The 13,919-nt window shown below is 36.6% G+C and overlaps 1 protein-coding gene across 3 annotated transcripts in view; it reads left to right on the top strand.

Moving 5' to 3' along the window:
• LOC139728746 (guanine nucleotide exchange factor VAV2-like) overlaps positions 1–13,919 on the top strand; it is a 123,622-nt gene that overhangs the window by 90,629 nt on the left and 19,074 nt on the right. For 2 of the 3 annotated variants that reach the window (XM_071639686.1, XM_071639688.1), the window contains exons 11-14: positions 1,267–1,340; positions 2,087–2,179; positions 3,115–3,178; positions 6,121–6,141. In XM_071639686.1, the coding sequence (XP_071495787.1) occupies positions 1,267–1,340; positions 2,087–2,179; positions 3,115–3,178; positions 6,121–6,141 (252 nt within the window). The remainder of the gene's footprint in view (positions 1–1,266; positions 1,341–2,086; positions 2,180–3,114; positions 3,179–6,120; positions 6,142–13,919) is intronic. The other variant, XM_071639687.1, reaches the window with a different exon arrangement.

Below are 13,919 nucleotides of genomic sequence, written 5' to 3'. Positions count from 1 at the left end.
AGACATGCATACACAAAAAAAATGGTAACGTACAATCACCGAGTGATCAGTGATCAAGTTCATGCAAATTGACAGGCATGATCAAGATTGCCTGTGTACATGATCAGGCAAATTGTATTGATGTGAAACCAAGAAACAATAAACAAAACACAATAGAAAGAGAAGGCGGAAAACATGATACAATAGGCTTTCATGGAAAGAGCTGCCGAGATGCCAGCCTTTGATTTATAATGATAAAGCATGGCAAAGAGTTAAAGCAGGATTTAGCACCCGTGAGTTTCCACTGTACTTGCACTTTTGTTGTAGGCTCTGAATGAGAATGAGCAACCAGTGACGATGCTTATATGTAATGAAAAAACAAACGACAACAAATGAATAGGATGAAGTCAGTTTGTTGCAATGCCATTGTAAACTATGCTTATCTTTTGTGATGGATTGATGAGTTATAAATGTAAAGGTCGTTCAGGTCTTTGCGTGGAAGTAAAATGGGTATTGTGTGCCAGTGAGAGGACTGTGAATAGTAGCAATGTTTATTATAAACCTGTTGAGGACGGTGTGATTTTGCTACACCATGCATTTCCCATAGACGCTTGCCCGAGTATACTCGGGACTTGTCCTCAACGGGTTAAAGGACAAATCCACATTCGTGTACAATGTACATGTGGATTGAGTGAATGCAGCACTATTAGTAGAACTTGGATCAGTGAAAGTTTGGAGAAAATCTGACAATCCATTCAAAAGTTATGAATTTTTATCAAGATATCTGCGCAGTCACTGCTGGATGAGTAGACTACTACAGTGTATGATGTCACGTACATAGAATGATAACATTGAAAATACAAGCAGAATTTCACAAAATTGTATTTTTTGAAAGAAAGTGTCATTTCCTTGACTTGTCACTGACGTATGCTAAGGGTAATATTATTCCCACTGCCTTCTGAAAGAGGCAAGTCAAGTGTTCTTGTATTATGCAAGAAAAGTGAAAGTATGTTGATTTTTCTTTATACATGTATTTTCTTTATATCGTTGTACACATATGACATCTCAAGCTGTAGTAGTCTTCTCATCCAGCAGTGACTGACTAGAAACTTCCAAAATTTTGAACGGATTGTCAGATTTTCCTCAAACTGTCACTTTAGATGTGTTCTACTGATATTGCTTCATTCACTCAATCCACATGTCTACGAAGGTGGACTTGTCCTTTAAATTTGAATTCTCTTCTATATGTTCTTATGTTTTTTGTGCATCTGTTTTCTCCTTGGCAAGGATCTGTCGCTGTATGTGAATGAGGTGAAGAGAGACTACGAGATCATGCAGACCAACGAGGCGATTCAAGGAAGGTAATTTTAGAAATCGAAAGAGACTTTTCCACGTGCAAAAAGTTATTTTGGGTGATGATAAGGGAGGTAAAAGCATTTTTAAAGGGAAAGTATAGTATTGGTGGAGATGAGGATTAGGCTTTTAACCACTCATGAAATAGTACTGAGCATACCATTCTAAGAAGAATTCAACGTTTATTTGATGAAAATCGGTTTTGGAATGGCTGAGACATCCAAAAACAATGTAAAACAGAGCGATCATAATAAAAGGTGGGTCCCACCTTCTATTAGGATCGCTCTGTTTTGGATATCTCAGCCATTTCAAAACCAATTTTCATCAAATAAACGTCGAATTCCTCTTGGTATTACATGCTCTTTCACATTTCATGAGAGGTTTCTCATTATCTCACCAAAATATGCTAGAAACCTGAAGTTAGGTCTCAACCAAAACTATATGATCCCTTTAATAGCGATGTAGTAGTGCCACCAAAGTCTAGAGTACAATGATGAAAGTATTGACGTGCCTGTATGACGCTATTGAAATGGTGATTAATTCTTGCTGTTTTTATGTCATTTCATCCCAGGTTTTATCATTAAATTGTTTTGATAGATGTAAGTGTAATAGTGATTTATTTGTAGTGCAAAGTGTACTTGTTTTTTTTCAATTTATGTATGAATGAATGTATATATGTATAAGTGTGTATGTATGTATGTGTTTATTCATTCTTTTATGTATGAATTGTTTTTGTTTTGTTTTTCATTTTTAGTTTGGTGAACTACAAAGGAGTGAATCTGAACGAGTACGGACGAAATCAGAAGGACGGGGAGCTGAAGATTCGGCTATCCGGGGGCAACAAGCGGTAGGGTTTTCGTGTCGGCCATGAACATGGTCATGCTCAACGCATAGAGTCGAGCCTCGTTCACATCATATGGAGATGTCTGTGCCTTGATGTTTTGGGCTTGTATTGTTAGGTTGTATCTGTTTGTTTTTTTCTTGTTTAAAACTATGCTAAATGTAGATAGCGCTTGAAGATGCCAGGGCAAGTTTGAAATAACATAGTATTTTAAAGATAATGAAATTATTTGCATATGAAATGCCGTGCCTACAGTGTATCATATGAGTGCATCATTTGATGATAAGAACAGACTGGGACAGTCTACAGTACTTTCTAGCTAGCCCACAACAACAAATGCCAAATTATGTTACTCTTTTTGCAGTATTTTGTACTGTTTTTGTAGTATTTTGTAGCCAAAAATGTTGCAGGTTTCATGGAAAATGCTGGGTGTTTTTTTTTTTTTTTCTGAATTGTATCACTACACATGCCTATTGTAGGAAAGGTTCATATTGGAGCCACTTGAATACAGTCTTTAAACAAACTCAATGCAGATGTCAGAGTGACTTACAATTTTGGCAGGAAAAAAAAGAGAGAGAGAGAGAGAGATTAGCAGTGAATATGCAATCATAGAGACACCTATCCAGGTCACTTGGCCTAGCAAAATATACAAATTTCCGTACATGATTGTGAGTGATTTAGTATCTAAAAATCGCTGTATGATCCTATGTTCTCCATTGTTTAGGTTCTTGTCCGAACCAGGGTGGGTAAGAAGATTTATGTCTGTGCGGTGTATGCAGACTTTTTCTTTCCCTGTTAAAGGTTTAAGAATTAGCATTTCCGTAGAGATGATATTAATTTTGTTAATGCAGGAAGTTGAATAGCTCACGTGACGCACCAGAGGCATATCCTCTACTAAAATCGCTTCTGCCTCTGAACATTTTTCTGCTTCCCCCCAACAGTCAGATGAACGCAAGGTACTGCTTTCTCTTCGACAAGGTTATGCTGATCTGCAAGAGTGGAAGAGTAAGTGCTGGTATTTCTTGACCCTTTTTCTAGTACTTTTTTTACCTTTTTTCCCCTATTTTTTCTCTTTGATTCTGTCTTTTTTTATGTGTTTGTGTGTTTGTGTATGTATGGATTATTTCTGTCCATATGTCTTGTACTCTCGTGGTTTGAAAGCGTTGTAGGTGATACATCCATTGACGTTTGATTTTTTTTTTTTTTCAGCAGCATCACGAGTATTAATATTAGATATAATTTTGGTACTGGGTTTATAGAAGGAAGGCTTACCTTTAGACATGAGAACGGAGGCTTTCATAGATTTGACTAATCCACAAAGAAAAAAAAAAACCAACAAACAAATTTACATCATTACTAGTTTTCTTCAAACTTAAATGTCTGTGGGAAACATAAGGCAGATACTAAAAGATACATGAGTATCCCCCCCACCTGTTTTTTTAACAGTTTCTGATTTTTTCACAGATTCTTTGCTTAGTGTGTCACAGATGGTTGCATCTCAATCAAATGCCATACTTTTTTATATGTGTTTGTGTGTCCAATTGCCTACAATGAAAATATCTGGGGTAAAATTTATGTTTCTTGAAATTATGTATCTTTTGTGATATATTTTGTTGTTGCTGGGAAAATAGCAAATATTTACTTTGTAGAGCTTTGGATTTAACTTGCTATAAAAGTATCTGTGAACTTCAGAAAGAAAATTAGAGTATTAAAAGTATCAAGCAAAAAACAGATCATGTGTGCTAACAATTCAGGATTTTCAGAGGAAATCTCTGGGCATTTGCTGCATGCTCTTCAGCTGTCTCTGATGAAGAGGCTGTGATGTGGCTGGCTGGTAGACTCGTTATCCTGTTCATGCAAAATGCCACCAGAAAAATATCTGTATTGATGCACAAGTCTGTAGAAGCTGTATGCATGTGATTGTTGAAGGTCATTCATTTAAAAAGCCATCGTAAAATTATCGTGATTTGATACCTCGATATGATTGGTATAGGCTTTTGACAAGAAACGCCAGTATAGAAAATGATGTAACATAGTGGTGTAACTGTGATTGGCAATGGCTGTTCACAACACAATGCCAGCCTGAAGTTTAGTATAAGTTTGAAACATGTGATCAGGTATTTAAAGGTATTGCACAAGAACTGCTCTCAGAAATTCTGCGAGTAAGACGTGTGTGTGTTACAGGTAACGGCTATTCTCAAGAAATGCCATAATGATGATGATATCAGGGGTCAGATCTGTACAGGTCATGGTCCAGGGACGCATTATAAGAGGCGAAGAAAGGGGTAGCGTGTAGATGCACCAGGGCAATAATCCACATTTGCACGGACTCCATCAGTAGAACAGAACTTTTTTTTTGTAACCAGAGAATGCTGAGATCATCTTGTGCAAGAGCCTGGAAAAGCAAAATGACCTCATGATTATCCATAGCCATTCAGCATGGGATAGTGTTCATTTTTTTTTTTTTTTTTACAACATGCATTACATAATGCTCCTGGAAACATCAATATCTATTCATTTTTCTGAGGCAATGACATGCTGAAGTGAGCAATTTCTGAAAAAAAAAAAAATCTCCTCTCTACCCCTCTAGATCTCTCGCTATAGCTCGCTGAATCTCTGTCAGATATGTATTCAAGTAGTGCTTGCTAGAGAGCATGGACATACAATACATATTGTATGTTGTAGCCCATGAAACGATTAACATTGTACTTTGTTTGAATTTGCTGATTTTTTCCAAACTTTGAGACTATTGACTTTGTAATGAGATCTCCGCAGTCAGCCTATATGCTTTCTTGCTACATACTGAGGAAAAGGGAAATAAAAAGTCTGCATCTTCGCAGCATTTTAGATGGTAAGAAAAGCACATCAAATTGCCGCAGACTATTAATGTACTCCTGCAGAAATGACATAATTTTGTATTTGAAATAAAAAAAACCAACAACATCAAATTCATTAATGTATTGGATTTACATGGTAATGCATCTATTGGAAATATGCACACATCTCATCTATGCTCTATGATTGATGTTGCATTGTGTTCCTTATAGTAACTGTCTAGTATACTTCGTATGCCCGACATTTTCATGCTGTTGAGGTTTTTATGTACATGTATACTCCTCGAAGTGTTCTTCTTTGGCAGTAGCAGGATAATGCATGTCACATTAACCAGAGATTTATTTCAATTTCCTCCTTAAAAAGAAAAACCAAACAAACAAAAACCACGAAGTATATTGCTTTTGATTTTCCTGGCGGAAGTACCTTTCTGATTTTATAACTTTGTTTTGATGTATGAGGTTTGCCATGACCCTTGATAAGAAACTCACTCTTCAGAGTCAGAAGTGCCTGCGAACAACATTCACCGACGTCAGAGCAACTTTGACAGAAAATTCTATTCTACTCCTCAAATCAATTGTAAATCGACCTCTCAAAATGCAGAAGCACTCTTGGAGAATAATGAAAGAGAAATCATTAATCTGAAATATGCTGCAAAATCCTGATATTAAAGAGACCAGTCGTGAGTCATCTTTGTCATGGCAGGATAAAGGGAAAGAAATTGCACATTCTTATGAAAAGGTACGAGTCGAGTCGAGAGAATGAATAAATAACTAAAGTTAACAAATTTTTCCCTGCTCTGGACAGCGATTTTAAGCATGTCTCAAAATGTTATGCTTCTTTATCATATGTTTGTGATTCGAGGTATATTTTTGTGGAAAAACTAAGGGGAAAAAAGAAAAATATACAAATATATGTACACTCTACTGCAAGAAGAACACTTCCCATTAAACAAAATAGTGCATAAAACTATTCTGTTGTAGTGTAGTGTTAACGTCTCTTAAAAAGTAGTTTGCTCTGTTATTTTTCCATTGTAGTTCTGTCCATTTATTTCTCAGTCAATCTCTCTAATGTGCGATATATGAAATTGGACACCTCTCTATTCTTCATTCTAGCTGAACGTGGAAAAGTTATGGGTAGGTACTCTTTGCTGACTAAACCCAAAAAAAGATAAAAAGAAAAAAAATAATAAACCTGCGGAATGCCCTCTTGTTGTTGTTGAGATTTTTTTCTTTTCATCATCCCTACGAACAAACATCTTGACACTTCAGAATGCTCTCAGCAAACTCTTCCCTCTGGCCTGTGACCCCTGTCTCCTGATGCTGTACATACTACCCCACCTCACATCTGCCTATGGTCTAATAGCATGGATTTATTAAATCGAATCATGCATGCACTGCTGCTAACTCTTGTTTCTTGTTCCGTCTTTTTTTTTTCCCTCCCCCTTTAAATCCTTATTTATTGTCCTCCAGTCCCGTCGGAATCTTGTTTATGTACAATGCCAATAGCCTTCCAAGTCTGTGGTCTTGAGACAGTTAATCCTATCCTGTAGGCACACCAAATTGGCATGATTGTATGTAGACTGTGTATAGTATAATGTTGTCGTGATGTCTGTAGCATGGTGTACCTTACTAATTCCCAGTCGTGAGCTTCGTACCTAGCCCGTCCCCCCTTTTTTTTTTGCATCTTTTTTTAATCAACTATTTTTAAAATTCACGAAAAAAAGTAGTCCATCGTAGTAGATTGGTTGCTTTTGCTATTTTGCAGTAGCGTGTGTGTTCATTGAGAACAATGACTCGCAATTATGCATGTGGTGGTATTAAAGGGGGATTCTTCCCTAAAGATTATGTTGTTTTTGTATGTAAAAGAAAAAGTAGAGGAGTAAATCAGTGAAAATTTGGGGGGGGGGGAATCAGACACACTAAAAAAGTTATGAACTGAATAAAGTTCAGAGGGTAAGACAAGCTGGCAACTCTGTGTGATATAGATGTTAAGTAGCTCTCCATCTGTTTTGTACACAAAATTTCACTAATGTTAATTTTCCTCAAATATGTTGGCACAGATAGAACCTATCGACCAAGGATGATGTGCAAAAACATATCACTCTTGTCATTTACCAAGAACAGGTCTAGAGATTTTTTTGTTCTTGTTAGAAAAACGAAAATTAGTGAAATTTTGTGTACATAACAAATGGAAAGCTGTGGCTCACAGAGTTTCCAGTTTGTCTTACTCCCTAAACTTGATCACTTCATAACTTTTCTTGTGTGTCTGATGTTTCCCCAAATGTTCACTGATCTCATCTGACCCTCGTGTTGTCATACTTAGCAACATAATCTTATTGTAAAATTCCCCTTTGAGGGGGCAATACATGTGTGGAGGAAGTAAGAGAGAAAAGTTTCAGAGTTGTGTGACTAAGAGTCATGAAGAGATAGGTAGAGGATTTGTTGACTTGCTTTTAGGTGTTACAAGATAAATGAATTGCTCCCTCTATAGTTCTAAGCATAAAGTTTCAAAAGGAAGGTTTGTCCGCCAGTGAATAATGTCTTGAAACTGGAGAGAGATATGATTGATACAATTTGAGAACTCTGTGATTAAAGTTTGTTGGTACTAACTGTACTTAGTTAAAAGTCCAGGTAAGTTTTGTATTAAGATCCCCGGAAGGTTAAAAGAGGAAAAAACACAAAAAGATGTGTGATGTAGTAAAGTTACATTTCAATGTCTGGAGACACATTGATACACTGGTTGACCTGTTGCTCTATCAGTATATGACCTTCTGGTTTTATCCGTTGTGATCATGAGACTGGAGATTAATCCTGATGTTTTGACTGAGTCATGTGATCGGACCTTATTTGCAATATTTTCAGCACATATAATTATTCACCACTTTTCCAAACTAAATGAACTGAATAAGTAAAGAAAAAAAAAGTGTTGGTATGGCAATATCAAAATGCACTCAACTGACTCACCATTGCTGGTTGAATATGTTAGAACTCCCTTTAAACATTTAGTGCTTAAGAAAACATCATCACACTCAAAAATTTGTGGCAGAGCTTATTAATGCAAGTGCACTTCTGGTACTAGTATGCCTCTGCCCCAAAGATGCTGGACATTGTAATGTTTTGAGTTTGTTTCTGCTTCTGTTTTTGTACACAATGAGCTCAATTGATTAGATTTCGGATGTGCTCCAGAGTTGAATTTAAGGATGCCATTATGTATTCGTTTAAAATATTTACTAACATCAAAGAGGATATAGTGTTTACATCTAATACGATATTCACTGCATAATCGGGCACCTGACAATTGGGGACATCAGTTAAAATGACAAATGCCTCCCGAAACATTTCCAGTGCACGCTTTTTTCACTTGATAATTCGACACGGGCCTACGATAAATGGGATGCTGTTTTTTTCAAGTGATCTTTATTTTCTTTTTCATACTTTACACACACACAAAAAAAAGCTACCAAAACCCAATACAACTTTACAAAGATTCCCTATCAGTTGCTGCTTCAATATGCATAGGGTACTTGCAAAACAAGTTTTGGACTAATCAGTTTGGGACCTTCATCAAGTAAAACCACTAACTTAAGCTATTTTATGCTTCGCGAAGCTTCACCATGTGCGTGTGGCGAGCTAGCTCAATGAACATTCGATCTGATGTTGACGACACATGTGTATAAAGTCCATGGTCGGCTGGAGCTCGGTAACATGTCATAAAAGCTACAATCAAATGCAAGTCGGGAATATCAACAGCTGGTCAGATTTCATTATGTATTTCCCATCGACATGAATTTGATAGTAATTTATTGTGGTCCAAAAAGGATGAGTTTTTTTCTAGCTACATATAGGCTCAGTGATTGAATGAACCCTCCCTTGACATTCCCACATCAATTCTGTGTAATCATTGTCTATGGATATGGATTTACTGTAAAAGTGGTTTCTTTCACGGTGGTTTTATTTTCGTGCTTTTCGCGCTTTGAGGTTCAACCGCGAATTTAACATCACGCGAAAATGTTTTGAACTCGTCGTTGTTACAACGCTATCATTACCGACGGCAAATTTAAACACACGTGAAAAAGCTGGCACCGATGGAAACCGCGAAAGTTTCTGTACACGAAAGAAACCACTTTTACAGTATATGGAACATTCTACATGCCCAAGCTATGAATAATCACTGGAAAAGAAATACAGCGATAAGGCAAGCGAGAACAAAATTAAGAGGGACTCTTTTTTTAAAATAAATTGATCACTTTTCAGTGTATGTCTTCTGAGTTCAAACATACATCATTGTGCGCATGACAGATTGTCATTAGGGTGTGGGAGTGTGCGTAGGGTTAACAACATTCTGCCATGCGCAGGGAAGTGCGTTAACAACAATCTGCCATGCACACGACTACCTGTAAGTGACAGAAGAACCTGGCTGCATTTACTCGATGGTCAATGGTAATACGAGATCTTGAGGGGAGGGATATAACAGTCGGGTGGTGCATGTTACAAAATGTACATGTGTGTACTATCGATGCCTTGAGTGTATCATCGCAAAATCAGGCACCCTGCTTTAAGGGGTGTTTTTGCGACTCCCATCCTATCCCAATTATGCGGTGAGTATTATACTAGACTGACTTTATTCATGTTCTGTTTGTTTTATTAGGCGATTTTACATTCAAAATGACTGTGTTTTTTTTAAAGGTTGATTCTCTCACAACGCTTCATATAAAAGCGCCATCATCTCATCAAAATCGTGCAACCATGACTGAAAATCTACATTTAATGCTTCATATGCAGGGTTTCTCATAGAGGCCCTTGTACATTTCATTTTGCAAGACAAAGGACCCCATCATTAAGATCTTTGTATTGATATTCTTTTCAAATTGTAAAAATTCTAGTAAATCACAGCATTAAGCATTTGATTTTTCTCTTTCATCCAACATGCAAAGTCATCTATATTTTCAGAGTTCTTTTGTTTTGCTGGCAGGCATATCCGTGCTTCACATTCATAGAATGAGAGATGTCGACATCCTAAACAGTGATATTAGAGCAAAGTGCCTGTGATGTACAAGTGGTGGTTTATTTTTTGAAACAGAGAGAGGGCACAGGTAGAGAGCGAGAGAAAGGAAAAAAAGAACACCAACTGAATGAAAGGTCAAAGGTGAAAGTCTACAAAATGCAACACAGACCAGTTAATCCACCAAATTTGATATTTATGTAAACCACTTAAGGCACAAAATGTGTTGTTTATGCAAGTTACTTTACAGTGTATATTGTATGTCCTTATAGGTCAGGGAATTGTTGTGACAATACCTTTCAACTTTAGGATTTAAGTTTTAAAAAAAGTCATCCAAGCTAGATTTTTGCTCTGGCTGTTAGGACTGCCAGTAGATTTTCTTCTGGCCATCTCCATTCAAATTTCTCATTCTCCATCAAATAGCATTATAAGACTTTTGAGAACCTTCCCAGTCTGTATTGTGTACGGTCCAAACGTCCTATACGAAAGCAGTTGACAGCAAGTATCCACAATTTTATGGCATCATAAAGTCCTCTAATATTCAAGATGACTTTAGTTTAGTTTTCAATCTCAGTATATAATTTAATGTTGTTGTTGTTTTTTAGGGGGGGGAGTTGTCTTGAGATTGTTGTTACATGCGCCGTTTCATGTGCATTAGCCCTTCTTCATTGTGAGAATTACAGTTACATAGTAAACTTTCTTTCATAATTGTCAACCAATCAAATCTTGCCACAACTCCATATCACTCGTATGTTTCCGTGAATACAAGAGTGTGTCTGGCAAACATGCTGTTCCACATTTTATGAGGTGACATGATCAGATTGCAGTTTAACACAGAAAGGATAAGACTGAAAAACAGAAGATCAAGGGAGAAAGGTATGAAATGAAAATGAACTCCCAAGTGCATATTGGACATGGAAAAAAGGTCACTTTTTTGTTCAGTTAGAAAGAGTTGATTAGCAAGTCTTACTTTCTTTCCTGTTGTAATGAAGAAGACATAGAAAACATTTTATATGAATTGATAAATGTCTAAGACCATTGGGCTAGGTACCTTGAAGTACATGTACTATTATTCTTTTTCATGGGACTGGAGTAATTGCCTAAATATTTTGTGCTTATCTGAATTAGTTACTACCAAGATTTTTTTTCTTCTTTGAGAAACTCTCTTGACCAAATTGGGTGACGGTATGATAATGATTTTAATATCCAGAATGCATGGAGTGAAGGATGATATTAGCCATTTGGGGTTTAATCTCTTACTATTTCCTCCTCCTCCTCCTCCTCCTCCTCCTCCTCCTCCTCTTCTTCCTTCTCCTCCTCCTCCTTCTTCTCCTCCTTCTTCTTCTTCTTGTTCTTCTGACTTCTTCTTCGTTTGAAATAACTCTTCACTCCTGTTGTAAGTTCTCAAATGAATCTGTCCATTAATGAATGATTATACCCTGAAATCTATACTTTCTTCCTTTATTTTGAATAGATAGGTAAAAGAAGGTCTGTTTGCTGAAATCTGAAAATAGCAATCGTCACAATTCCTGGGATATTGCATTTTTTTTTTGGCAGGATCATCTGAGGAAAAAAGTTTTGATAAAAAAGTATTCTTGTTTGATAAGACAACTCCACAAAAGCTGTTTCTTAGCAGATGGTTTTAGAAGACACTTTGTTTTTGTAGATTGAGTCCATCTTTACTAATTACTTAATGGAATTATAAGCATTCCAGGTTTATGACACTTTCCGACTGAATGAGCAAAACACCCAGAATATGAAAAAAAAAGAGTATAAGACTGATCCGCAGATTACAAACTTCGATTATGTCCTGTGTCATACCACAAAATTCAAACGCCACAAATTACTCTTGGTTTATATTGGTACTACCTAGTTTTCTCCTGACAACTGAGGATGTGGAAATGTAGTGATCGAATACTCTCCACAGTGTGTGAAGAAGAGGAAAAGAAAAACTAAATTCTTTACATCTTGATTTGCATGCATATCAACATTCCCTGACTATAAATCTATAATATTTCCCTGAGTTGGCAATTTTCTTTTCAATTGGTACACTGTATCTTGTCACTCAATCTGTTTGGTTCTATAGAGACACATCAATTACTGCTATCTGTAATTGTAAACAGATACGTACTCTGGGAAAGATGGGATTCTGTATGAGTGGATGTAATTTTCTCTTGACATTGGCACTGCTATATTTGTTAACAGCTACGTCACTACTTACTACAATTTTCCAGGCTTTCTGTATAAACTCTGTGTGGTTATGTAGTGTTCTACAACAAGTGTATATCTCTGCTGTGGAAAATTACATATACTGTATGGCTGCGTGAATTATTTTCTCAAATGGATTCCTGTATTGGTAACTGTATATGGAGGTCCAATAACCGACCATTTATTCCTCTAAACAGGGTTTATCATGCAACAACACACACACACACAAAAGATTGAAATAAAGGAATTGTTTTCATAGTCTAGAATTATACATAATTCTGAATACGTTATAAACTTTCTTGAGTGGAATAAACTTATCCAACATTTTGTTGAAAGTGTGTTATTATCATAAGAAGCCACACAGCACAGGTAAAGTGATCGTGTCAAAATCCAAGGTCGCATTTTTTTTTCCCTCCAGAGAAGTTTTGGTAAGGTATCAACAGAAGTCGTAAACCAGTGTTATACACATATTTCTCATATACAAGTACATGTGCATGTACATGTAATACAAGTGTACACTGTACAGTGTATGTCCCTTTTGACCGTAAACGTCCAGTTCGGAAGATCGTATATAATACTGCTTGCCCGCATTGAACATCCGACAGTGTGGTGGGATTGATTGTGCATAAGTTTCTGTTGCTTGAATAATGAAAGTTCAACCCATCTCATAGCGTCTACCGCTGTCTATATTGGCATCACACTTAATGTGTGTCTCAATGGATCAGCAATGGAAAGCAGCAAAAACCAGGTTGATATTTTTGTTACTGTAGGTATAGCTTTCTGTCATGCTTTCTATCAATAATCAGTTTATAGGAGAGTATGATTAATTGCCGTGTTAATGATGTTTTTAAAGGTTTCCTGTGTCCATTTCTTAGTACAGAGTCTAATATGAGCAAACCTTCAAGCTTTGATATATCTTATGATCAGATGATGGAGCTTATCAAATCTTCCACAGCTTTTTGAATAGATGATACAAAACGCAAATTTCGCAGATCACTGAATGCGTAGTTAGCCTATTAAAGTTGCATGTGAGATTTAGCTCATAACATGCCAGATGCCGTTCCACTAAAAGAGTAGTGTTAGCTAGTGCCCCCCTCCAAAAAAAAAAAAGAAGAGAAAAACGATTAGTAAATAGATAGAAATAAAGTTTCAAAAAAAAATTGAAGTTATAATTATGATGATTTAAAAAAAAAAAAGGATATAGAGTCTGAGGCATGAATTATTAGTTGATTGCATCATGTTGCGTGTTTGCTCACCCTAACTTGTTCTCATGCTTGCCAGTATACTTAGCCTACATTTGCATGATTGTGTGCCTGTTTCAAATTGTGTGTGATTGCCTTTGACCACGGATCTATGTAATCATCATTGTTCCTGTTCCTTCTCAGTAGTGACCGAGTTTGAATATTTTCCACCTTGTGGAACTGGTACAGCAGTTGACCACTCCGGTCGATTTGTCAATTTGCAGTGCTGTTGTTCAGATGTGTTCAATTTTAGGCAGTCATCAGTTGTACAGTTGTTTTTTAAATATCATTGATCATGGCATGCCATTGCTGAATGTAGATGCAGAATGCCTTCTCAGTGCTGTTCAAATTTAAAGAAACACCCCCCCCCCCCCCCAAAGAAAGAAAAAAAAAATTAGTTAATGCCCAGAATGGTTTTTGTCTTTAACAGTTTATAAAAGGAAAAACTTTGTTTCACTCAG

Source organism: Diadema antillarum, unplaced genomic scaffold (assembly GCF_040938485.1).
Source record: "Diadema antillarum isolate AM-2024a unplaced genomic scaffold, OU_Dant_1.0 seq00000195_RagTag, whole genome shotgun sequence".
In the NCBI taxonomy this organism is placed as follows: Eukaryota; Metazoa; Echinodermata; class Echinoidea; order Diadematoida; family Diadematidae; genus Diadema; species Diadema antillarum.
Note: the sequence above shows the minus strand (reverse complement) of the source record. Positions and strands in the feature narration are given on the sequence as shown.